Consider the following 23,356-nt stretch of genomic DNA (forward strand, 5'->3'; position numbering starts at 1 on the left):
CCTCCGGGGTGGCGAAAACCGTGGCATCGCACGGCGGACATGGGTTCGTCATTGTTCCTCATCATTAAATAGAGGAATATTTTATTAACGATCTATTAGGGTATCCGGACTATGTCCTTCACGGCCTGGAGATGCCGATGATGACATGAACGAGGAAACTGCGAAAAATGGGTTTCAGAGTCGCTCACTTCTCAGCGCCAATGTTGGAAATTTTCCCAGACTCATGAAAGAGCGTCGTTTTCATATATCTTCTTGACTTAGCTTGAGACTTCAATGCGCATAGTTTGATCCATGATGGATTTGCTAAACATGGGCAGATCCATCTACATCTTCTTGGTCAATTAATGCACGATGTTGCTGTTCGCAAGTTGGAATTACAGCCTAAAGTCGGGTAGGTAGTTTCTCCACTCGTCTTTCGTGGTGGATTAATCTAAACTGATGTTATTTTTTCAAGCCATTCTACGTTCAAGCTTCCTGCAAAAGTCACAGTGCATGATACTAAACGTGATGCCTGGATTGCGGACCTTGCTGATCCTCAAGTGCCGCTCAGCAAACTTGCCAACAGCCCCGTGCCCCACCCTTTCAAAGGCCACGACCTTCTCGACATGCTGCACAATAAGCACATTCCCATTGATAGAGCGGTATGGTACACGAGGGTACTTGGAGCAAATGAGACAGTAAATTTCAGCCTTCAGGAAAGCGCTTCGGTGTTGGGCTAACACTCTTCTCTCTCTCAGCACTTAATGCGCTCACGCCCGAACTTCAACCCAACTCAGTACAGTATTGACTGGGCGAATATAGTTACAAGCCATTTGAGGAAACTTATCGGAGAGATACACCTTCCATCAGCGTATCGTCCAGGCATCACCATACGTCAGAGCTTTCAAGGGGTTTTGACGGATCCAGAGTCACGCGCTCGATGGATCTCTCGTTTCTCCTATGCGTGGTTCCCTCCCTCTATAATTGATCGTGGGTTCACGAGGCGTACACAGGCTCTCGCTATTACGAGAATACGTTGCGGAGGGACTTGTCGACCATGAAGTGGTTCTCAAATGGCTATGTCAGCTTCCCGGTGGAGTGAACTTGGCTCAACTTGGCTTTGCTACTGTGATTGTTCAGGAATACCTTGAGATGTTGGCGGAAAATCGCGCCTTTCTCGCTCCTCTCCTTGAAGGCTGCCTGGCAAAGCTTTCTGAAATTGAGTCTAGTCCATTCAAGGACAACCTTGCGGGTAATAAAGGGGTTCTGGAGGCTATCATTCAAAAGAGTTCAGGTTGCGACCGGAATGCTTCGTACATCCAAAAATGTGGTATCAACATATCTCTCATCTCAAGCGTCTTCTTGATGATGATCCCCCTAAAACTCCTACCGCACGCTCAGCAATGTTTTATGACAAATCGTTCGAGTCTATTTCTTCACGAAACGATGCTATTACCTTTAGATCTCTTCCTCCTCGGGCGGCTGCCTCTCTTAGATCCACCATCGTTGATATTCAAATACTCAACTCTATCGGCCCAACTACCAACCTTCACGAAGTCCGTTTTCTGAGTACAGAACAAGAAAACGAGACTTGGTCGCAAACATTTACCCGGAAACTTAACATTCTCCTTACTTGGAGTGTCACGGCCCGATCAGGGGAGCAGCCGATATACGTTGCAGTATGTATCATTGCAGATTGGCTAGCACAAACTGGACCCAAGAGAACACCGAATCCGAAAAGATTCGTACATGATTCCCTGTTGTCGTGGCTGGACACGTCGGAAATAGCCAGAGATCATGCCAATTACCTAGCCAACACTTCGTTCTTATACGGGGAGCTTGTCCGAAGGGACCTTGTCTCGTTTACGAAGCTCGTGCAGAGGATTATCGCCAGGGGTGATAACTTACATAGGGCAGATGGACCATCTCATCTTGCAGTAATGCTGCGGGCTATCCCATTAACGTCATCCCGAGGCACATACAACGCCCGTTCGGCAGCTCTCTATGGTGTCACTGATCATGAAGAGGACGATGAAAATATATTGAAGCTTCAGCAGGAATGGGTCCGTGTATTGCCAGAGTTTAACCCAGGTGCTCATGCTCGAGTGTGGATGTGTCTCATACTGGGGATTGACTGTGTCTGGATGTTTGTAGATCCAGCTGCGTCAGGATAAACCGGGCGTTGCTTCCCCTCCGACGGATGTTAGCATCTTCGATCAGTGGAGATTGGTTCATACGTGGCTTCTCCCTCCAATATTTGAACACGTCCAAAAGTATGCCATCCATGACGCTAGAGTTTTCTACCGTGCTAACATCCTATACCAGTACTCCGTCAGGTCAAGATCCTTTTCAAGTCGAAACATTTTGTCGCTCAGCATCATTCTGAGTCAAACGCGGTGTCTCCCCGCTCTTTCCGAGGTTCGATAATCCGTGCTCGGCAAAGCCGATGATCACTGACTCTTCGTACGTTCCCTCCTAGCTGGGGATTCTGCTTTTGAGGAAGAACGTATCGGACCTTTTAGTTCGTTCAATCTTGGACGCGTTCCGTGTGCATCATGAAACATGGTGCTTCACCGACGCGAAACAGACCCAGTGGCAAGCACTACTTAATTGTGCCTCGTCGGCGAAAGAAATGGGGAATTATCTCTCCGCGGCGTCAATTTCCGCATTCCTCAAAGATACGAACAGGGGCATAACTGCTGTAGCTTCTGAATATGATTCCGCACCACTTCAAGTACGTAACCATTAATCTGATCTGTGACTGGTGGCCGTTATGCGATTTATTTGTGCTTCTAGAGGCCTTCAAGTTTGGATCCTAACGAAAGGCTTGAGCCTCTTTTGAATGAGCTAAATATGGACAATGTTGTCACTGCAGCCTTCGACCTGTGCGCAAAGTTCAGTGCTTATCCCGGGTGGTGTCACGACCTCTGGGAAGCCGTTCTATCGCAAATACAGCGCATACCAGAGTCAGAACCGGGCACGCAGAGCGTTCAAGTCGATGTATTGGCTCGGTTCATTTGCAACGTCGCCAATCGCTTGACAGAGTCCACCGATCTTTCCATGGAAGAACAGTTTTCAAAATGGCTTGATCTTGGAGGGAGAAATAAGATCATTCAATCACCATGGTCGACTTCGTCAGCACAGTCATGGAGCCAGCTCCTCATTCAACTTGTTATCTCTAACGTCCTTTCTACGGACCGCGTTGTTATACATCTCTGCGGTGAAACGTGGAAGTCCATTCCAACGACGGCTAAAGAGTCCCCGGTTCAATCCGTTGTTGCATCAATACCATTGCCCGGGATCTATTGCTCTTCGATGATCCATCGATGAAAGCGATTGACCTCGGAGCGACTCAGCGGCTTCTGGGCCAAAGAAGCGTTTTGTGTCGGACGGAAAACCTCAAGCCTCTGTTCCAAGCCATCGCAAGACTCGCCAAACTGGGCTCCACTGCCGATCTGGAGATTCTATTAAGATATCCTGTGGCGAGTTACTGCACGATATCTGTTCCAGCAATTATTTCCGGTCTCTCGCTTCACGCCGTCTCGTGACGATCCAAAAGTTTTTCGCGATTATTTCTCTGGTGGCTCACCTTTACCAACGGAGGATTCGTCTTTGGTACAAGCTCTCCAACTTCTCATGGTCTCGTCCCGTCCTAGTAAGATTATATTCCCCTTGAACTGTTGATGCCCATCTAATGTTAGGAAGCAAAGCAGGTTCAGAGCGTGTAAACCCCGCCAATTACATGTTTTCGGCGATCATGAGTCATATCACCCCGTGGAACTTCTCCCATGCGAAGGTGGAGCTTCAGCTTACCCTGAAGCAAATATCGGTCTCGCTCTCTCACGATGAGACGAGACCCAATGCGGAAGCTGAGTTGGAGGCTTTCACGACCAGTTTTCTTGAACGACAACTGGACGTCCAAGAAACGGACTTGGTGGCCGACATCCTCCGCGGGATCAATGGGAAAGTCGCGGAGCAGGTACTTCATCTCACTATTGTTTCACCATCGGCTCAATCATGCGTCCATAGTTCCTGAAAGGAGGGTTGAAGCGATTAACCCAACTCCTAAACGATTTCGTATCACCCTCATCTGTTTCTATTAGCAGTCAAGCAGGGGAGGTCCTGCGACTGCTTGCCAATGTGCTCAGGCCACTACACTACAGCCCTGGCTCCGTGCCGACACTCGACCCATCTGTGCTTGACACATTCAGTGATGTACTGCACAGATGTTTTGAGAAAGCGCTAAAGTTGATTCGACCGCAAAGGTCGCCTCAAGAGGGAGGAAGATCATTACTAGTCCCGACGAATGATCTGTTACAGCTCGTCCTGCTGCTCGTACGGATGCTCCAATTCGAGATTGTGTTCAGGAGCGTAAAAACGCCGATCGCCAGAGAAATGGCGGATAAGCGCTTTGCAATGCTCATCAATACCGTTCAAGTAGGCGAGCCACCTCATCTAGATCTAACTCGTGCTTACATGTTTCCTGATCTCCAGGCGTTCCACGAAACAATGAGACTTACCCCTTCTTCTTCAATCCTTTTCCTCGCTATCCTCGACACAGCTTCCCAACTGAGTGAGTACTCACTGGATTGTATTCGGCATTGCACCGACAGCTCTATCCAGATCCCACCACGAAGGGCTCCAGACCTGGCGCTGGGGAACAAGACTTATGTCTTGAGATTTCCGATTTTTCACCATTGACCCCACCATCTCTCCGTTCCTACATCACTTTCATCTCGCCATACAGGCCTACAGATTGGTATACAGCTAACCTTTTCCACGCTCGGGCCGCGTTCAGTTCGAATCCTACTCGGCTCATCTTAGGTGATCCCGTCCAGGCTCGACCATGGGAATGGGTGGAATTCACTGGAGCACCGCCAACTGCTAAAACATCAAGCAGGAGAATTAATGAGGATGCTGATGTTAAGGATCTCAACATGAGCGCGTTATCACTGGAGCATTTCGTAGTTAGGGTCACAGGGAGAAGATACAGGATAGTGATAGCAAAGAAGACGAGAACATGCACGACCTGATGGAACGGAGGCGAAGCGAGGATCACTTCTACTCGGAGAGCGTCTATGAACGGGATTGGAAGGAGGGACGAGTCACTAGGGATCTGCTCAAATCAGCATTAACTACTGACAAGCGCGATGGTCAGAAGGGTGACAGCGAAGATCAAGGAGAAGACGCAGGGGGGAAACCAATGCCTGGACTATTGGTTCCGAATTCGATCGGCCTCTCAAGCGCAAGGCTGAAGATGATCCCGCAGCTTCTTGTTCGTCTCCGGTCTCTAGCGTGGGTCAGCCCTTTTCTCTTAATAGCGCAGGATCTCATCTTGGGAGAGGTACGGACTTGACGCCACAATCAAGCGCTGGAAGAATGATAGTCGAGGTAGTTGTGCCGACCAGCAGACTTGCTCAGAACCAGGGCCAGGCTTCCCAGCAGCAGCCAGATCGATCCGGACTGAAGCGGAAATCCATGCTGGAAGCGCCTCCGAGCGACCCTCTCATGCTAAAGAAGGGTCGATTGCGGTAGAGCCAACCGTTTGGTTGAATCCCCTAGCCAATTGCAGGCCTAACAACAAAATGATTCCTCGCAACAATCGCCTATTTACGTTTACCATCTATGTCGCGATCATAATATTATTCCCTGAACTGTTGTGAACGATCAACCTCAATGTACCGGAATGGAATCCTAATTGTCCCTCAGCAATATGTCAACTCGGGCTGCAATGAAAGAGTACGAAACACCGTATGTTTCAATTAATCACGCCACCCACAGTGTTGATGTCTGGTATGTTGATAACTTGGTACTATCGCACAATAGGGTCCTTAGGGAATGGGCCAACAGAATAAGATAATGACCAAGCATTCACAGCCTCGACTAACGCCTGTGGCAATGGGGATAGCTAAAACCTGATCTTCCAGTCCATGATTATACTGAGCCGTCAGTACGTACCGAAGGCCTCGGATAGTGACATTAACCTCCGCGAATGTGAATGTGCCTAATTTATGGACAGGCCAAATAGTGCAATCGACGTTCACCGTCGAAATATTCGATGTATGACAATCGGCTATATATTTCATAGAATATTGTCACTCGATTGTCGAGCCCTAGGTTTGCTTGTGAAGATGCTGCCCAGACTTCTACATCGAATGATTCAAGAGTGAGCGAGTTACGAGCTGGAACACTGGGATTCCAGTGCCGAGGTGGCATTTAATGCCAGTGCTGGGTGGCCGGTCAATCCATCGATTAGAAGCTGCATGCTACCTGCAAGAGCCCCAACTAGAGTGGGTCTTCGTTGCAGGCAGACGGTTGCCAGCCTCTATTAGAATAAGCAGAAAGCGGATATGGCATCATAGCTCCCATCGCGGCAGGTTGATGCATGTCCAAATCAGATCGAACATCTCGACATCAAAGTGGCAGGCTTGGCAATATCGCAAATTGTTGCCTGTGTAGCTTGCAACATCCTTCCATGAGAAAAAAAAAACTGCAACACACGAGAAAAGGTGGACAAGCTTCAATCTATCCCCCCGGTCACTTGGGTCTTAGACCTTGGATTGAAAGCGGGGTTGTGCAGAGGGAGGCCGATTATTGCTACGAGAGGACTTAGAAGGAAGAACCGAGCCAAGCCAGTCCAGTACGTTTACATGAACCCAGGATCCTATCCGCCATTACAACTCGCTGTAAGTGCTCCGCCTCCTCTGGAAGTGAAGTCCCCAGGTGACAAAGATGAAAACTAGAACCCTAACGAATTGGAATGAAGCGTGAACGATGGTACGGAGGGCCCGGAAGCAGGCGACAAAGAGGCTAGAGGTGGGAGAGGGACGACTCATTGGTCAATGATCGCTTCGATGAAAGGATCGAACCAAGGGTGCAGAAGGGCGTGGCAGTGATAGTGGCGGTGATTCGACAGGTACGTGTATTGCTTATCGAGATAGCACTATCGAATCAAGCTCCTCGTAGTCTTTTCCGAATTGGAGTTTGGATATCCCAAGTCACTACCACTGCGCCAACATCATCATCCATCCGAACCTCAACGTGAGTCATCGCTTGTGGTGGAATGCAGAAACATGGACCAGTACATGCGTCAGCGATGAGGAGTAAAAATGTGCTAGAGAAAGGGGTGAGTATTCTTGATAGTAAAAATTGTAAAATCATGATGCGACTGTGATTTGTTATGGGTGTAGCGGCAAGTGAACTCCATATATATTTTATGGATTAGTTTTCAATCAAAAAAAATTGAGGTTGGATGTGTGTCCTCAAGCCGAACATCCAATTCAAGCTTGCCTGCCATGTGCAGGCAGCGAAACTGAGAAATGCAATGATAAGGAAAGCACACTCAGATATGGACCATTTGTGCCTCTGAATGACGCCCGAGATTGGAGAGAGCATTACGTAGGTTCTTGAGCGACTTGGCCAATTTTGGGGTGATTACTCCTGGGTTAACGAAACTAGCTGTCGGTGAGTTTGACCTTCTTCGATGAATGGGAGCGCCTCCGAGTGCCGTCCGAGTTGGAAAGAGCCAAATATAGATTGTTGAGTGAATGGCCAAATCCGGGGTGTATGATCCTGGGTTAACAGCAACTAGCTGTCGGTAGAGTTTGACGCTTTCTTCGATGAATGGGAGTGCCTCCGAGTGCCGTCCGAGATTGGAAAGAGCCAAATATAGATTGTTGAGTGACATGGCCAAATCGGGGTGTATGATCCTGGGTTAACAGCAACTAGCTGTCGGTAGAGTTTGACGCTTTCTTCGATGAATGGGAGCGCCTCCGAGTGCCGTCCGAGATTGGAAAGAGCCAAATATAGATTGTTGAGTGACATGGCCAAATCGGGGTGTATGATCCTGGGTTAACAGCAACTAGCTGTCGGGAGTTTGACGCTTTCTTCAATGAATGGGAGGCCTCCGAGTGCCGTCCGAGTTGGAAAGAGCAATATAGATTGTTGAGTGACTGGCCAAATTGGGGTGTATGATCCTGGGTTAACAGCAACTAGCTGTCGGTAGAGTTTGACGCTTTCTTCGATGAATGGGAGCGCCTCCGAGTGCCGTCCGAGATTGGAAAGAGCCAAATATAGATTGTTGAGTGACATGGCCAAATGGGGTGTATGATCCTGGGTTAACAGCAACTAGCTGTCGGCGGAGTTTGACGCTTTCTTCAATGAATGGGAGCGCCTCCGAGTGCCGTCCGAGATTGGAAAGAGCAATATAGATTGTTGAGTGACATGGCCAAATCGGGGTGTATGATCCTGGGTTAACAGCAACTAGCTGTCGGGAGTTTGACGCTTTCTTCAATGAATGGGAGCGCCTCCGAGTGCCGTCCGAGATTGGAAAGAGCAATATAGATTGTTGAGTGACATGGCCAAATTGGGGTGTATGATCCTGGGTTAACAGCAACTAGCTGTTGGTAGAGTTTGACGCTTTCTTCAATGAATGGGAGCGCCTCCGAGTGCCGTCCGAGATTGGAAAGAGCCAAATATAGATTGTTGAGTGACATGGCCAAATTGGGGTGTATGATCCTGGGTTAACAGCAACTAGCTGTCGGCGGAGTTTGACGCTTTCTTCAATGAATGGGAGCGCCTCCGAGTGCCGTCCGAGATTGGAAAGAGCCAAATATAGATTGTTGAGTGACATGGCCAAATTCGGGGTGTATGATCCTGGGTTAACAGCAACTAGCTGTCGGCGGAGTTTGACGCTTTCTTCAATGAATGGGAGCGCCTCCGAGTGCCGTCCGAGATTGGAAAGAGCGAATATAGATGTTGAGTGACTGGCCAAATCTGGGGTGTATGATCCTGGGTTAACAGCAACTAGCTGTCGGGAGTTTGACGCTTTCTTCAATGAATGGGAGTGCCTCCGAGTGCCGTCCGAGATTGGAAAGAGCCATATAGATTGTTGAGTGACCAGGCCAAATCCGGGGTGTATGATCCTGGTTAACAGCAACTAGCTGTCGGAGAGTTTGACGCTTTCTTCGATGAATGGGAGCGCCTCCGAGTGCCGTCCGAGTTTGGAAAGAGCAATATAGACTGTTGAGTGACTTGGCCAAATGCGGAGTGTACGAACCCGAGTCCACAGAAAAAAGGTAACGGCAAAGTACAACGGAATCATTTGCTGCCTCATATGCCTCCTGGAATCTTGAATGAAATATCAAATTCCACGGAAGCTTGGTAAGCGCATTAGCCAGTGCACTGACAGAGCCTTTCGACCTATGATCAACAGCCAACTGGAAGATCATGAGGTGTTTCATTAACACAATTTATCGATAACCCATACCTTAGTCCACTCAGGGAGTAACGAAATACTGATGTAGCTTTCCATTCTCACGCAGACTTCCACCCAGCGAGTCGCTGCTGACTGAGAAACAAACCAACTGATTCAGAAAGCTCCTGTGACGGTTCCTGGACCCCACTGAGATGATGAACGATGTAGCGACATGCATATTGAAAGTGCTCAGATAACTCCTTTGGAGGAATACATGGCATTTCATCTCTTTCGGACAAGTTTTCAATCAGTCCTAAGCCCTTTATAGAGCAGAGTTCCTCGTTCAGAATTCGGTGCATCGCAGGGCAACCCTGGCATTCTCCATCCCACACCTACTGACTGCAACGAGGGCTGATTGTTTGGGGATCGATCCGATCGACAACAAAGTCTCGGAGAGATTGGTGTAAGATGCGAACCGGAATGTGGGAATCCTCAACTCCTGAGAGGAGAGGAGCAAGTTCAGCCAACGTATATCGCACAGAAGACTTGAGGGAAGGCGACAAAATTGCATCCCAGGCTGTGATGGATAGAGGCTGCTGTGCAACGAGGATTGCTCCCATCACGATTGGGTAATCATCCGCAAAATCTTCATCCTCCCAAGCACACTTCTTCAAGATGCTCGTATACAAGTTATCCATCATCTTCTCAGCAGGGACATCAGGTTGTTTGGCACCTGTGTCGAGCAGGCTCTCTAGTGTCCTCATGGGATCCTTGTTCGCCATCTTCATGTAGCGAAAGATCGTGCTGATCCAAATGAACAAGCCGTTTGCTCGTCCCAAGATCTCCTGTACCGTTTTATCCTCGTCCCGAAGATTGGACCGTAAATCTGATGTAATTTCTTTAGCTTTTGCAGCTGGAAGCGTATGTATTTATCACAATCTTGCACATTTGTCTCGTCCGAGAGATTGATAGTGAGGCGATAGATAGGGTAATCGGGGGAGAGGTAGCGATTCACGAGATCAAATTGTCTCGATGTGAGAAAGAATTTTACGGAAGATGGTAGCTTGGGCACTTCCTCCCCAAGGATTTCGGCAAGGGATTCGAACACTTCTTTGTCACATTCATCCAATGCGTCGAGGATGATCACCATCGGATGGTCGGAAGGCGGAGGTTTATGGAGGAGAGCCGGAGCGACCAATTTCTTGAATTGCGTCGCGAATGAAGTTGTTGAGAGACTAGGGTCTTTCCGAAGAGCAGAAGTAATGAAAGTGCGGTAAACGGGATCATGGTCTGCAAGCGCTCGAGCTATGCCGCTGAATACAATATCGGGCCGCGACCGTTCGCCCTCTTTGAAGAAGTATTGTAATAATAGGGTAACATCCTCGTCACTGGCACATCTTTCTGCTATCGTGAGTGCAATTGAAGTCTTGCCAGCGCCAGCCACAGCAGTCAACAGCATTAGCCGGTTCTCGCTATCCCGTGTGTTGCGACACCATGTCATGATACGCTCAATGAGATCAACCCTAGTGTCTTTAGGCACGCCTGGGTGGAATCATCGTGGGCGACATGAGGCATCGGAGACTATCGAGAATTTTGTCGTCCTGTTGACGACGTTCAATGGCCGCTAATTTGGCGCTAGTTATTAAGTTCGTCCTGAGCTGCATCACCCGAAAATCAGAATGGCTATGGAACGGTATTGTGGGAAAGCTACCTGAAACGATGCCAATGATTTGTCAAAATCCTTCTTTAGACCATCGATCCTTCCTGGGTCTTTCAAGTAGGACAATGCATTTATGAAAGTCGGTCGTTTCTCTATTTTTTTCAATCTTCGTTCGATTTCGGACTTAATCTTCTTTAGCGCGCTGAGACTTCATGTAAGTTACGATACCAAAGAGCATCAAAAACAAATACAACGGACCCATTAAGCTTTTTGGCGCTTTTCACCCACGGCTCTGCCTCCTCTGCTGACGTATCATAGGATTCCATGGCTAAAATCACCTCGGCCACCATGTCCACTACGTATTGACCAAAATCAGCCCATTCCTTCTCGTTCTCCTTGAACTTCTACGTGGCGCAAACTGGTGTGAGCTTTCATTCATGGCCAAGCTACAGATCATTGCCAACCTTAACCTCATCGAGGATGGAGAGTGCACCGCTAGTCGCCATCTTTAGAGGGGGACACCAATCAGCCGTAGCATTGACGACTCTGAGGATCGGAACTGCTATGTCGCCTCCCGCTACGAGGAGATCATCGATCGTTTGCCTGAGGGCTTCAGCCTTTTGCCGCAACGACATGGTCGATAACGGACAAGTTGATGGAGGAGAGCTCTGGGAATACACGTGTGCTCAGAGCCACGAGGCCGTTGTACGATTATGGAAGTTGACGAGAAGCATTTAGTCGACGGACTTCTGATCCTAAATCTATAGCGAATTCTAGCCGCGCGGTAGCCCGACCTGGACTGGTTAAGTGATCGGAACGGTGATGATTGGTTCATCTACTGAGGAAAACCAGTATTAGGCCACCTAGAATGGGTGTGATTAGGGATGCGAACCAGATATGAACTAGCAAGGACACTATGGGATAGGAGGCACAAGTCGCGGCGCTCGCCTCGTACAGAGGCGGTGGCAAGTCGGCATGGTACACGTACGCGACGTACATCAATGGAGGCAAGTGGGCGGCGGTGTGCACGCGTCAATGCCCAAAGAATGGGCAAGTATAGAGGCTTATTACTTTTATCGTCAGTTCGATTAAAATCGTTCTCGCATGCAAATATCTTTTGCCTGGCCGCAGGGGGCCGATCGTTAATTTCCCAGATAGCGCGTTGAAAGTGTACAAGGTCCAAAGTATTGCACCCGGTCGGTCAGCGTCCCGCAGCCACGTGTCTCATTAATTTGGCCGTGAAGCTAGCGCCGTTATCAGGCGTGCATTCAATTACATTATGTAATTGTCATGCTTTATGTAATGCGCTCAACGCCCAATTCAACTAGTTGCAAGCCATTTGAGGAAACTTATCGGAGATACACCGCATCGTCCGGGCATCATCATACGTCAGAGCTTTCAAGGGTTTGACGGACCCAGAATCACGCGCTCGACTTCTCCTATGCGTGAGTTCCTTCCCTCTATAATTGGCCGTGCGATGACGCGGTGCGCACAGGCTCTCGCTATTGCGAGAATACGTTGCGGAGGGACTTGTCGACCATGAAGTGGTTCTCAAATGGCTATTCCAGCTTCTCGGTGGAGTGGACTTGGCTCAACTTGGCTTTGCTACTGTCATTGTTCAGGAATACTTTGAGATGTTGGCGGAAAATCGCACCTTTCTTGCGCCTCTCCTTGAAGGCTGCCTGGAAAGCTTTCTGAAATTGAGTCTAGTCCATTCAAGGACAACCTCGCGGGAAATAAAGGGGTTCTGGAGGCTATCCTTCAGGTTGCGACCGGAATGCTTCGTACATCCAAAAATGTGGTATCAACATACTCTCATCTTAAGCGTCTTCTTAAAGATGAACCCCTAAAACTCCTACCGCACGCTCAGCAATGTTTCATGCAAATCGTTCGAGTCTATTTCTTCTCGAAACGATGCTATTACCTTTAGATCTCTTCCTCGGGCGGCTGCCTCTCTTAGATCCACCATCGTTGATATTCAAATGCTCAACTCTATCGGCCCAACTACCAACCTTCGCGAAGTCCGTTTTCTGAGTACAGAACAAGAAAACGAGACTTGGTCGCAAACATTTACCCGGAAACTTAATATTCTCCGTACTTGGAGTGTTCACGGCTCGATCAGGGGAGCAGCCTGATATACGTTGCAGTATGTAGTACATTACGGATTGGCTAGCACAAACTGGACCCAGGAGAACACCGATCCGAAAAGATTCGTACACGATTCCCTGTTGTCGTGGCTGGACACGTCGGAAATAGCTAGAGATCAATTACCTGGCCAACACTTCGTTCTTATACGGGGAGCTTGTCCGAAGGGACCTTGTCTCGTTTACGAAGCTCGTGCAGAGAATTATCGCCAGGGGTGATAGCTTACATAGAGCGGATAGACCGTCTCATCTTGCAGTAATGCTGCGGGCTATCCCGTTAACATCATCCCGAGGCACATGCAACGCCCGTTCGGCAGCGCTCTATGGTGTCACTGATCATGAAGATGATGAAACTATCTTGAAGCTTCAGCAGGAATGGGTCCGTGTATTGCCAGAGTTCAACCCAGGTGCTCATGCTCGAGTGTGGATGTGTCTCATACTGGGATTGACGGTGTATGAATGTTTGTAGATCCAGCTGCGTTGGATAAACCGGGCGTTGCTTCCCCTCCGACGAATGTTAGCATCTTCGATCAGTGGAGATTGGTTCATACGTGGCTTCTCCCTCCAATATTTACAACAAGTATGCCATCCATGAGCTAGAGTTTTCTACCGTGCTAAAATCCTATACTCTTCACCACTATAGTACACCGTCGGTCAAGATCCTTTCAAGTCGAAACATTTTGCTCGCTCAGCATCATTCTGAGTCAAACGCGGTGTCTTCCCGCTTTTTCCGAGGTTTGATAATCCGTCCTCGGCAAAGCCGATGATCACTGACTCTTCATACATTCCCTCCTAGCTGGGAATTCTGCTTCCGAGGAAGAACGTATCGGACCTTTTAGTTGTCAATCTTGGACGTGTTCCGTGTGCATCATGAACATGGTGCTTCACCGACACGAAACAGACCCAGCGGCAAGCACTACTTAATTGCGCCTCGTCGGCGAAAGAAATGGGGAATTATCTCTCTGCAGCGTCAATTTCCGCATTCCTCAAAGATACGAACAGGGGCATGACTGCTGTAGCTTCTGAATATGATTCCGCACCACTTCAAGTACGTAACCATTAATCTGATCTGTGACTGGTGGCCGTTATGCGATTTATTATGCTTCTAGAGGCCTTCAAGTTTGGATCCTAACGAAAGGCTTGAGCCTCTTTTGAATGGGCTAAATATGGACAATGCTGTCACTGCAGGCTTCGACCTGTGCGCAAAGTTCAGGGTGGTGTCGCGACCTATGGGAGGCGGTTTTATCGCAAATACAGCGCATACCAGAGTCAGAATCGGACACGCAGAGCGTTCAAGTCGACGTATTGGCTCGGTTCATTTGCGACAACGTCGCCAATCGCTTGACAGAGTCCACCGATCTTCCCATGGAGGAACGGTTTGAAAAATGGCTTGGTCTTGGAGGGAGAAATAAGATCATTCAATCACCATGGTCGACTTCGTCAGCGCACAGTCATGGAGCCAGCTCCTCATTCAACTTGTTATCTCTAACGTCCTTTCTACGGACCGCGTTGTCATACATCTCTGCGGTGAAACGTGGAAGTCCATTCCAACGACAGCTAAGAGTCCCCGGTTCAATCCGTTGTTGCAGTCAATACCATTGCCGGGATCTATTGCTCTTCGATGATCCATCGATGAAAGCGATTGACCTCGGAGCGACTCAGCGGCTTCTGGGCCAAAGAATCGTTTTGTGTCGGACGGAAAACCTCAAGCCTCTGTTACAAGCCATCGCAAGACTCGCCAAACTGGGCTCCACGGTCGATCTGGGAGATTCTGTTAAGATATCCTGTGGCGAGTTACTGCACGATATCTGTTCCAGCAATTATTTCCGGTCTCTGCTTCACGCCGTCTCGTGACGATCCACAAAGTTTTTCGCGATTATTTCTCTGGTGGCTCACCTTTACCAACGGAAGATTCGTCTTTGGTACAAGCTCTCCAACTTCTCATGGTCTCGTCCCGTCCTTGTGAGTTTATATTGCCCCTTGAACTGTTAATCCCATCCAATGTTGGGAAGCAAAGCAGGTTCAGAGCGTGTACACCCCGCCAATTACATGTTTTCGGCGATCATGAGTCATATCACCCCGTGGAACTTCTCCCATGCGAAGGTGGAGCTTCAGCTTACCCTGAAGTAAATATCGGTCTCGCTCTCTCACGATGAGACGAGACCCAATGCGGAAGCTGAGTTTGAGGCTTTCAAGTGTTCTTGAACGCCAACTGGACGTCCAAGAAATGGACTTGGTGGCCGACATCCTCCGCGGGATCAATGGCAAAATGCGGAGCAGGTACTTCATCTCACTATTGTTTCACCATCGGCTCAATCACCCCTCCATAGTTCCTGAGAGGAGGGTTGAAGCGATTAACCCAACTCCTAAACGATTTCGTATCACCCTCATCTGTTTCTATTAACAGTCAAGCAGGGGAGGTCCTGCGACCGCCTCCCAATGTGCTCAGGCCACTACACTACAACTCTGGCTCCGTGCCAACACTCGACCCATCTGTGCTTGACACATTCAGTGATGTACTGCACAGATGTTTTGAGAAAGCGCTAAAGTTGATTCGACCGCAAAGGTCTCCTCAAGAGGGGGAAGATCATTACTAGTTCTGACAAATGATCTGTTACAGCTCGTCCTGTTGCTCGTACGGATGCTCCAATTCGAGATTGTGTTCAGGAGCGTAAAAACGCCGATCGCCAGAGAAATAGCGGATAAGCGCTTTGCAATGCTCATCAATACCGTTCAAGTAGGCGAGCCACCTCATCTAGATCTAACTCGTGCTTACATGTTTCCTGATCTCCAGGCGTTCCACGAAACAATGAGACTCACCCCTTCTTCAATCCTTTTCCTCGCTATCCTCGACACAGCTTCCCAACTGAGTGAGTACCCACTGGATTGTATTCGGCATTGCACCGACAACTCTATCCAGATCCCACCACGAAGGGCCCCAGACCTGGCGCTGGGGAACAAGACTTATGTCTTGAGATTTCGGATTTTTCACCATTGACCCCACCATCTCTCCGTTCCTACATCACTTTCATCTCGCCATACAGACCTACAGATTGGTATACAGCTAACCTTTTCCACGCTCGGGCCGCTTCAGTTCGAATCCTACTCGGCTCATCTTAGGTGATCCCGTCCAGGCTCGACCATGGGAATGGGTAGAATTTACTGGAGCACGCCAACTGCTAAAATTCAAGCAGGAGAATTAATGAGGATGCTGATGTTAAGGATCTCAACATGAGCGCGTTATCACTGGAGCATTTTGTAGTTAGGGTCACAGGGGAGAAGATACAGGATAGTGATAGCAAAGAAGACGAGAACATGCACGACCTGATGGAACGGAGGCGAAGCGAGGATCACTTCTACTCGGAGAGCGTCTATGAACGGGATTGGAAGGAGGGACGAGTCACTAGGGATCTGCTCAAATCGGCATTAACTACTGACAAGCGCGATGGTCAGAAGGATGAGAGCGAAGATCAAGGAGAAGACGCAGGGGGGGAAACCAATGCCTGGACTATTGGTTCCGAATTCGATCGGCCTCTCAAGCGCAAGGCTGAAGATGATCCCGCAGTTTCTTGTTCGTCTTCGGTCTCTAGCGTGGGTCAGCCCTTTTCTCTTAATAGCGCAGGGTCTCATCTTGGGAGAGGTAGGACTTGATGCCACAATCAAGCGCTGGAAGAATGATAGTCGAGGTAGTTGTGCCGACCAGCAGACTTGCTCAGAACCAGGGCCAGGCTTCCCAGCAGCAGCAAGATCGATCCGGACTGAAGCGGAAGTCCATGCTGGAAGCGCCTCCGAGCGACCCTCTCATGCTAAAGAAGGGTCGATTGCGGTAGAGCCAACCGTTTGGATCCCTAGCCAATTGCGGGCCTGACAACAGAATTATTCTTCGCAATAATCGCCTATTTACGTTTACCATCTATTTCGCGTCTAATATTATCCCTGAACTGTTGTGAACTATCAACCTCAAGTGTACTGGAATGGATTCTAATCTGTCCCTCGCAATATTCAACTCGGGCAGGGGACGAAACACCACATATTGCAATTATGCTAATGTCTGGGCAGTCGTGTCGGTATGTTGCAGTCGGTACTATCACACAATAGAAATCTTAGGAAAATGGGCCAACAGAATAGGATGATGAATGACCAAGCATTCACAGGCTCGACTAACGCCTGTGGCGAGAAATGGCGATAGCTAAAACCTGATCTTCCAGTTCATAATTCACTCTGACTGAGCCGTCCGTATGTACTGAGGGCCCGGATAGCCTCCGCGAATGTGAATGTGCCTAATTTCTGGACAGGCCAAATAGTGTAATCGACGTTCAGTCGAATATATTCGATGCATGACAATCGGCCATATAATATTGTCACTCTCGGATTTTGCTTGTGAAGATGCTGCATAAACTTCTGCATCGAAATGATTCAAGAGTTGGAACATTGGACTTCCAGCGCCGAGGTGGCATTTAATGCCTGTGCTGCTGGGTGGTTGGTCAATTCATCGATTAGAAGCTGCATGCTACCCGCAAGAGCTCCAACTAGAGTGGGTCTTCGTTGCAGATGGTTGCCAGCCTCTATTGGAACAAGCAGAAAGGTCATGGCTCCCACCGGCAGGTTGCTGCATGTCCAAATCAGATCGAACATCTCGACATCAAAGTGGCAGGTTTGGCGGGCAAGGAATCCTTGCCAAATTTGACGCTTGTGGCTGGCAGCAAGGATGGGCCGGGGCGGACAAGGGGGTTTCATGTTGCAACATGCATCCCGCCTTTCATGAGAAAAAAAAAAGTGGACAAGCTTCAATCTATCCCCCAGTCACTTGGGTCTTAGACCTTGGATTGGAAGCGGGGTGTGCAGAGGGAGGCGATATTATTGTTACGGGAGGACTTGGAAGGAGGAACCGAGCCAGATCCGTCCAGTACGTCACTAGGAGTGCTCCGCCTCCTCTGGAAGTGGAGTCCCCGATCACAAAGATAAAAACCAAAAACTCCAACGAAGAAGTGTGGACGATAGTACGGGTGGCCCGGAACCAAACGACAAAGAGGTTGGAGGATTGAACCAGAGAAAGCGACAGACTCTCCGAAGGGTGCAGAAGGGGACTGCGCCAAGTCGATGCCACCGTTGGCGTCCATTGATATCGCACACTTCGGACTTTGCGCTCCATTACAAAGTCGATTCGACAAGAATAATAGTACTACCAAATCAAGCTTGTTGTAGTCTTCCGTATTGGAGTTGGATATCCCCAAGTCATCATCCACCCAAACCGCAACGGGAGTCACCGCTTGTGGTGGAATGCAGAAACTTGGACCAGTACATCAGTGATGAGCGACGAGAGGAAAAATGTGCCAGAGAAAGGAATGTGTATTCAGGAATTGTAAGATCATGATGCGACTGTGATTTTACGGGTGTAGCAGCCAGTGAATTCCGTGTATATTATTGATTAGTTTTCAATCAGAAGAATTGAATTTGTTGGTGTCCCTGATCTGAACATCCAATTCAAGCTTGCCCACCATATGTGCAGGTAGCAAAAGCGAGATATGGAGAGCACACTTAAATGTGGACCATTTGTGCCTCGGAATGACGGTCGAGATTGGAAAGAGCATTACGTAGATGCTTGAGTGACTTGGCCAATCTTGGGGTGTATGCTCCTGGGTTAACAGCAACTAGCTGGCGACGGAGTTTGACACATTCTTCAATGAATGGGAGCGCCTCTGAATGCCGTCCCAGCTTGGAAAGAGCCAAACATAGATTGTTGAGTGACGAGGCCAAACCCGGGGTGTATGATCCCGGGTGAACGGCAACTAGCTGGCGGTAGAATTTGACACTTTCTTCGATGAATGGGAGCGCCTCCGAGTGCTGCCCGAGGTTGGAAAGAGCAATACATAGATTGTTAAGTGACCCGGCCAAATTCGGGGTGTATGATCCTGGGTGAACGACAACTAGCTGGCGGTGGAGTTTGACGCTTTCTTTGATGAATGGGAGCGCCTCCGAGTGCCGTCCAAGTTTGGAAAGGCCAAATATAGATTATTGAGTGACCGGGCCAAGTCTGGGGTGTATGATTCCGGGTGAATGGTAACTAGCTGGCGGCAGAATTTGACACTTTCTTCGATGAATGGGAGTGCCTCCGAGTGCTGTCGAGTTTGGAAAGAGCTGTACATAGATTGCTGAGTGATATGGCCAACTTTGGGGTGTATGATCCTGGGTGGATGGTAACTAGCTGGCGGTAGAATTTGACACTTTCTTCGATGAATGGGAGCGCCTCCGAGTGCCGTCCGAGATTGGAAAGAGCCAAATATAGATTGTTGAGTGATGAGGCCAAATATGGGGTGTATGATCCTGGGTTAACAGCAACCAGCTGTCGGCAGAGTTTGACACTTTCTTCAATGAATGGGAGCGCCTCCGAGTGGTGTCCGAGTTTGGAAAAAGCCGTACATAGATTGCTGAGTGACATGGCCAAATCCGGGGTGTATGATCCTGGGTGAACAGCAGCTAACTGGTGGCAGAATTTGACGCTTTCCTCAATGAATGGGAGCGCCTCCGAGTGCCATCCGAGATTGGAAAGAGCCAAATATAAATTGTTGAGTGAATTGGCCAAATCCGGGGTGTATGATCCTGGATGAATGGCAACTAGCTGGTGGTAGAGTTTGACGCTCTCTTTGATGAATGGGAGGGCCTCCGAGTGCTGTCCGAGATCAGAAAGAGCTGAATATAGACTGCTGAGTGACATGGCCAACACCGGGGTATATGATCCTGGGTGCACAGCAACTAGCTGTCGGCGGAGCTTAACACTTTCTTTGATGAATGGGAGTGCCTCCGAGTGCCGTCCGAGTTTAGAAAGAGCTTTATGTAGATTGCTGAGTGATGTGGCCAAATGCTGGGTGTATGATCCTGAGTGAACAGCAACTAGCTGGCGGCAGAATTTGACACTTTCTTCGATGAATGGGAGCGCCTCCGAGTCCCGTCCGAGATTGGAAAGAGCAAATATAGGTTGCTGAGTGACATGGCCAGATCTGGGGTGTATGATCCAGGGTGAATGGCAATTAGCTGGCGGAAGAATTTGACACTTTCTTCGATGAATGGGAGTGCCTCCGAGTGCCGTCCGAGATCGGAAAGAGCCAAATATAAATTGTTGAGTGACTTCGCCAAATGCGGGGTATATGATACTGGGTGTATGGTAATTAGCTGTCGGCGGAGTTTCACGCTTTCCTCAATAAATGGGAGCGCCTCCGAGTGCCGTCCGAGTTTGGAAAGAGCAGTCCATAGATTGCTGAGTGACATGGCCAGATCAAGGGTGTATGATCCTGGGTGAACAGCAACTAGTTGTCGCGGAGTTTGACGCTTTCTTCGATGAATGGAGTGCCTCCGAGTGCCGTCCGAGATTGGAAAGAGCCAAATATAGACTGCTGAGTGACATGGCCAATCCTGGGGTGTATGATCCTGGGTGAACAGCAACTAGCTGCGGAAGAGTTTGATGCTTTCTTCGATGAATGGGAGCGCCTCCGAGTGCCGTCCGAGAAGGGAAAGAGCCAAATATAAATTGTTGAGTGTCCCGGCCAATTCCCAGGTGTGTGATCCTGGGTGAATGTCAACTAGCTGACGGTAGAGTTTGATGCTTTCTTCAACAAATGGGAGTGCCTCCGAGTGTTGTCCAATGTTGGAAAGAGCAAAATATAGACTGTTGAGTGACCTGGCTAAATGTGCGGTGTAGAAACCTGAGTCCACGGAAAAAAGGTAACGGCAAAGTACAACGGAATCATTCGCTGCCTCACATGCCTCCTGGAATCTTGAAAGAAATATCAAATTCCATGGAAGCTCGGCAAGTGCATTAGCCAGCATGCTGACAGAGCCTTTTGACCTATGATCAACAGCCAACTGGAAGATCATGAGGTAGTTTCATCAACACAATTTACCGATAACCCATACCTTAGCCCACTCAGGGAGTGACAAAATACTGACATAGCTTCCCATTCTCACACAGACTTCCACCCAGCGAGTCGCCTGCTGACTTAGAAACATGCCAACTGATCCAGAAAGCTGCTGTGATGGTTCCTGGACCCCACTGAGATGATGAACAATGTAGCGACATGCATATTGAAAGTGCTCAGACAACTCCTTTGGAGCAATAGGTGGCATTTCATCGCTTTTGGACAAGTTTTCAATCAGTCCTAAGCCCTTTATAGAGCAGAGTTCCTCGTTCAGAATCTCGGTGCATCGCAGGGCAACCCTGGCATTTTCTGTTCCCACATTTACTGGACTGCAACAAGAGCTGATCGTTTGGGAATCGATCCGATCAACAACAAAGTCTCGGAGAGATTGGTGTAAGATGCGAATCGGAATGTGAGAATCTTCAACTCCTGAGAGGAGAGGAGCAAGTTCAGCCAACATATATCGCACAGAAGACTTGAGGGAAGGCGACAAAATTGCATCCCAGGCTGTGATCGATAGAGGCTGCTGTGCAAGGAAGATCGCTCCCATCATGATTGGGTAATCATCCGCAAAATCTTCGTCGTCCCAAGCACACTTCTTCAAGATACTTGTATACAAGTCATCCATCATCTTCTCAGCAGGGACATCAGGTCGTTTAGCACCTGTGTCAAGTAGGCTCTCTAGTGTCCTCATAGGATCCTTGTTCGCCATCTTCATGTAGCGAAAGATGGTGCTGATCCAAATAAACAGGCCGTTTGCTCGTCCCAAGATCTCCTGTACCGTTTTATCCTCGTCCCGAAGATTAAACCATAATCCCGATGCAATTTCTTTAGCTTTTGCAGCTGGAAGCATATGTATTTAGCACAGTCTTGCACATTTGTCTCGTCCGAGAGATTGATAGTGAGGCGATAGATTGGGTAATCGGGGGAGAGGTAGCGATTCACGAGATCAAATTGTCTCGATGTGAGAAAGAATTTTACAGAAGATGGTAGCTTGGGCACTTCCTCCCCAAGAATTTCGGCAAGGGACTCGAACACTTCTTTATCACATTCATCCAATGCGTCGAGGATGATCATCATAGATGATCATAAGGCGGAGGTTTGTGGAGAAGAGCCAGAGCGACCAATTTCTTGAATTGCATTGTAAATGAAGTTGTTGAGAGACTAGGGTCTTTCCGAAGAGCAGAGGTAATGAAAGTGCGGTAAACAGGATCATGGTCTGCAAGCGCTCGAGCTATGCCGCTGAATACAAAATCGGGCCGCGACCGTTCGCCCTCTTTAAAGAAGTAGTGTAATAATAGGGTAACATCCTCGTCACTGGCACATCTCTCTGCTATCGTGAGTGCAATTGCAGTCTTGCCAGCGCCAGCAACAGCAGTCAACAGCATTAGCCGGTTCTCGCTGTCCCGTGTGTTGTGACACCATGTCATGATACGCTCTAGGAGATCAACCCTAGTATCTTTTAGGCATGCCTGAGTGGAATCATCGTGGGCGACATGAGGGTATCGGAGACTATCGAGAATTTTGTCGTCCTGTTGACGACGTTCTATGGCCGCTAATTTGGAGCTAGTTATTAAATTCGTCCTGAGCTGCATCACCCGAAAATCAGAATGGCTATGGAACGGTATTGTGGAGAAAGCTACCTGAAACAATGCCAATGATTTGTCAAAATCCTTCTTTAGACCATCGATCCTTCCTGGGTCTTTCAAGTAGGACAATGTATTTATGAAAGTCGCTCGTCTCTCGATTTTTTTCAATCTTCGTTCGATTTCGGACTTAACCTTCTGTAGCGCGCTGAGACTTCATGTAAGTCACGATATCAAAGAGCATCAAATACAAATACAACTCACCCACCAAGCTTGTTTGCATTTTCCACCCACGGCTTTGCCTCCTCTGCTGACGTATCATAGGATTCTATGGCTAAAATCACCTCGGCCACCATGTCCACTACGTATTGACCAAAATCAGCCCATTCCTTCTCGTTCTCCTTGAACTTCTACGTGGCGCAAACTAGTGTGAGCTTTCATTCATGGCCAAGCACAAATCATTGCCAACCTTAACCTCATCGAGGATGGAGAGTGCACCACCAGTCGCCATCTTTAGAGGGGGACACCAATTAGCCGTAGCATTGACGACTCTGAGGATCGGAACCGCTATGTCACCTCCCGCTACGAGGAGATCATCGATCGTTTGCCTGAGAGCTTCAGCCTTTTGCCGCAACGACATGGTCGATAACGGATGAGATGATGGAGGAGAGCTCTGGGAATACACGTGTGCTCAGAGCCACGAGGCCCTTGTACGATTATGGAAGTTGACGAGAAGCATTTAGTCGACGAACTTCTGACCCTGAATCTAATGCGAATTCTGGCGCGCGCGGCAGCCTGACCTGGACTGGTTAAGTGATCGGGACGATGATGATCTGGCTCGTCTATGTCTACTCAGCGAAAACCAGCACCAGGTCACC

At 48.7% G+C, this 23,356-nt stretch overlaps 8 protein-coding genes across 8 annotated transcripts; 5 read left to right on the forward strand and 3 right to left on the reverse strand.

Moving 5' to 3' along the window:
* Nucleotides 1-344: 344 nt before the first annotated feature.
* On the forward strand, nucleotides 345-5,514 carry EI90DRAFT_3124044 (uncharacterized protein; the record flags this gene model as incomplete). Its single annotated transcript, XM_039063676.1, has 16 exons — nucleotides 345-391; nucleotides 455-677; nucleotides 738-943; nucleotides 993-1,309; nucleotides 1,381-2,084; nucleotides 2,134-2,252; nucleotides 2,316-2,397; nucleotides 2,459-2,713; nucleotides 2,776-3,243; nucleotides 3,490-3,634; nucleotides 3,681-3,958; nucleotides 4,009-4,416; nucleotides 4,474-4,552; nucleotides 4,603-4,901; nucleotides 4,952-5,274; nucleotides 5,349-5,514. The coding sequence occupies 16 exons, from the start codon at nucleotides 345-347 to the stop codon at nucleotides 5,512-5,514; spliced, it is 4,119 nt and encodes a 1,372-aa protein (XP_038915744.1).
* Nucleotides 5,515-6,883: 1,369 nt separating this feature from the next.
* EI90DRAFT_3059439 (uncharacterized protein) lies at nucleotides 6,884-11,156 on the reverse strand. The gene is made up of 14 exons (XM_039060434.1): nucleotides 11,094-11,156; nucleotides 10,887-11,037; nucleotides 10,112-10,833; nucleotides 9,616-10,061; nucleotides 9,342-9,513; nucleotides 9,248-9,321; nucleotides 9,034-9,197; nucleotides 8,939-9,011; nucleotides 8,507-8,788; nucleotides 7,933-8,091; nucleotides 7,861-7,865; nucleotides 7,699-7,825; nucleotides 6,966-7,612; nucleotides 6,884-6,938 (listed from the first exon to the last, which is right to left on the reverse strand). The coding sequence occupies exons 3-13, from the start codon at nucleotides 10,674-10,676 to the stop codon at nucleotides 7,322-7,324; spliced, it is 2,358 nt and encodes a 785-aa protein (XP_038915745.1). The 5' UTR covers nucleotides 10,677-10,833; nucleotides 10,887-11,037; nucleotides 11,094-11,156; the 3' UTR covers nucleotides 6,884-6,938; nucleotides 6,966-7,321.
* Nucleotides 11,099-11,647, reverse strand: EI90DRAFT_3059446 (uncharacterized protein). Its single transcript, XM_039060435.1, has one exon. It carries the CDS (start codon nucleotides 11,468-11,470, stop codon nucleotides 11,282-11,284), a length of 189 nt encoding a protein of 62 aa, XP_038915746.1. The 5' UTR covers nucleotides 11,471-11,647; the 3' UTR covers nucleotides 11,099-11,281.
* A 509-nt stretch (nucleotides 11,648-12,156) lies between these two features.
* Nucleotides 12,157-13,095, forward strand: EI90DRAFT_3059449 (uncharacterized protein; the record flags this gene model as incomplete). Its single annotated transcript, XM_039060436.1, has 4 exons — nucleotides 12,157-12,280; nucleotides 12,350-12,661; nucleotides 12,731-12,940; nucleotides 13,009-13,095. Coding segments are annotated over 3 exons (609 nt in total), but the record flags the coding sequence as incomplete, so codon positions are not given.
* Nucleotides 13,096-13,187: 92 nt separating this feature from the next.
* On the forward strand, nucleotides 13,188-13,552 carry EI90DRAFT_1102051 (uncharacterized protein). The gene has a single exon (XM_039051497.1). It carries the CDS (start codon nucleotides 13,239-13,241, stop codon nucleotides 13,446-13,448), a length of 210 nt encoding a protein of 69 aa, XP_038915748.1. The 5' UTR covers nucleotides 13,188-13,238; the 3' UTR covers nucleotides 13,449-13,552.
* A 445-nt stretch (nucleotides 13,553-13,997) lies between these two features.
* On the forward strand, nucleotides 13,998-14,917 carry EI90DRAFT_1102058 (uncharacterized protein). The gene is made up of 2 exons (XM_039051498.1): nucleotides 13,998-14,027; nucleotides 14,089-14,917. Exon 2 carries the CDS (start codon nucleotides 14,153-14,155, stop codon nucleotides 14,831-14,833), a length of 681 nt encoding a protein of 226 aa, XP_038915749.1. The 5' UTR covers nucleotides 13,998-14,027; nucleotides 14,089-14,152; the 3' UTR covers nucleotides 14,834-14,917.
* Nucleotides 14,620-16,940, forward strand: EI90DRAFT_3059462 (uncharacterized protein). The gene is made up of 11 exons (XM_039060437.1): nucleotides 14,620-14,752; nucleotides 14,799-14,941; nucleotides 14,997-15,105; nucleotides 15,142-15,174; nucleotides 15,318-15,545; nucleotides 15,566-15,716; nucleotides 15,774-15,849; nucleotides 15,900-16,035; nucleotides 16,074-16,131; nucleotides 16,187-16,619; nucleotides 16,661-16,940. Exons 2-11 carry the CDS (start codon nucleotides 14,923-14,925, stop codon nucleotides 16,807-16,809), a joined length of 1,392 nt encoding a protein of 463 aa, XP_038915750.1. The 5' UTR covers nucleotides 14,620-14,752; nucleotides 14,799-14,922; the 3' UTR covers nucleotides 16,810-16,940.
* A 1,272-nt stretch (nucleotides 16,941-18,212) lies between these two features.
* EI90DRAFT_3059468 (uncharacterized protein) lies at nucleotides 18,213-23,298 on the reverse strand. Its single transcript, XM_039060438.1, has 11 exons — nucleotides 22,948-23,298; nucleotides 22,743-22,888; nucleotides 22,536-22,686; nucleotides 22,017-22,481; nucleotides 21,702-21,921; nucleotides 20,891-21,651; nucleotides 20,566-20,839; nucleotides 19,124-19,855; nucleotides 18,518-18,768; nucleotides 18,453-18,483; nucleotides 18,213-18,367 (listed from the first exon to the last, which is right to left on the reverse strand). The coding sequence occupies exons 1-9, from the start codon at nucleotides 23,116-23,118 to the stop codon at nucleotides 18,518-18,520; spliced, it is 3,171 nt and encodes a 1,056-aa protein (XP_038915751.1). The 5' UTR covers nucleotides 23,119-23,298; the 3' UTR covers nucleotides 18,213-18,367; nucleotides 18,453-18,483.
* Between the last annotated feature and the right edge of the window lie 58 nt (nucleotides 23,299-23,356).

The sequence above is a fragment of the Cantharellus anzutake genome (genome assembly GCF_015039405.1).
Source record: "Cantharellus anzutake strain C23 chromosome Unknown EI90scaffold_25, whole genome shotgun sequence".
Classification (NCBI taxonomy): Eukaryota; Fungi; Basidiomycota; class Agaricomycetes; order Cantharellales; family Hydnaceae; genus Cantharellus; species Cantharellus anzutake.

Excerpts from the sequence above, each read along its gene's own strand:
- EI90DRAFT_3059439 (XM_039060434.1), bottom strand. The coding sequence starts at position 10,676 with ATGACATGGTGTCGCAACACACGGGATAGCGAGAACCGGCTAATGCTG. Across the intron at positions 10,062-10,111 it reads CGAGACAAATGTGCAAGATT|ATTTACGGTCCAATCTTCGG; the intron begins GTGATAAATACA and ends AAATTACATCAG. Across the intron at positions 8,789-8,938 it reads TCCCATTCATCGAAGAAAGC|CTAGTTGCTGTTAACCCAGG; the intron begins GTCAAACTCTCC and ends AACTCCCGACAG.
- EI90DRAFT_3059468 (XM_039060438.1), bottom strand. The coding sequence starts at position 23,118 with ATGTCGTTGCGGCAAAAGGCTGAAGCTCTCAGGCAAACGATCGATGAT. Across the intron at positions 22,889-22,947 it reads CCATCCTCGATGAGGTTAAG|AAGTTCAAGGAGAACGAGAA; the intron begins GTTGGCAATGAT and ends TGCGCCACGTAG. Across the intron at positions 22,687-22,742 it reads AATGCAAACAAGCTTGGTGG|CGCGCTACAGAAGGTTAAGT; the intron begins GTGAGTTGTATT and ends ATGAAGTCTCAG.
- EI90DRAFT_3059446 (XM_039060435.1), bottom strand. The coding sequence starts at position 11,470 with ATGTCGTTGCGGCAAAAGGCTGAAGCCCTCAGGCAAACGATCGATGAT.
- EI90DRAFT_3059462 (XM_039060437.1), top strand. Across the intron at positions 15,175-15,317 it reads GCTGAGTTTGAGGCTTTCAA|AGGAGGGTTGAAGCGATTAA; the intron begins GTGTTCTTGAAC and ends ATAGTTCCTGAG. Across the intron at positions 15,850-15,899 it reads CGACACAGCTTCCCAACTGA|ATCCCACCACGAAGGGCCCC; the intron begins GTGAGTACCCAC and ends AACTCTATCCAG.
- EI90DRAFT_1102051 (XM_039051497.1), top strand. The coding sequence starts at position 13,239 with ATGCTGCGGGCTATCCCGTTAACATCATCCCGAGGCACATGCAACGCC.
- EI90DRAFT_1102058 (XM_039051498.1), top strand. The coding sequence starts at position 14,153 with ATGCTGTCACTGCAGGCTTCGACCTGTGCGCAAAGTTCAGGGTGGTGT.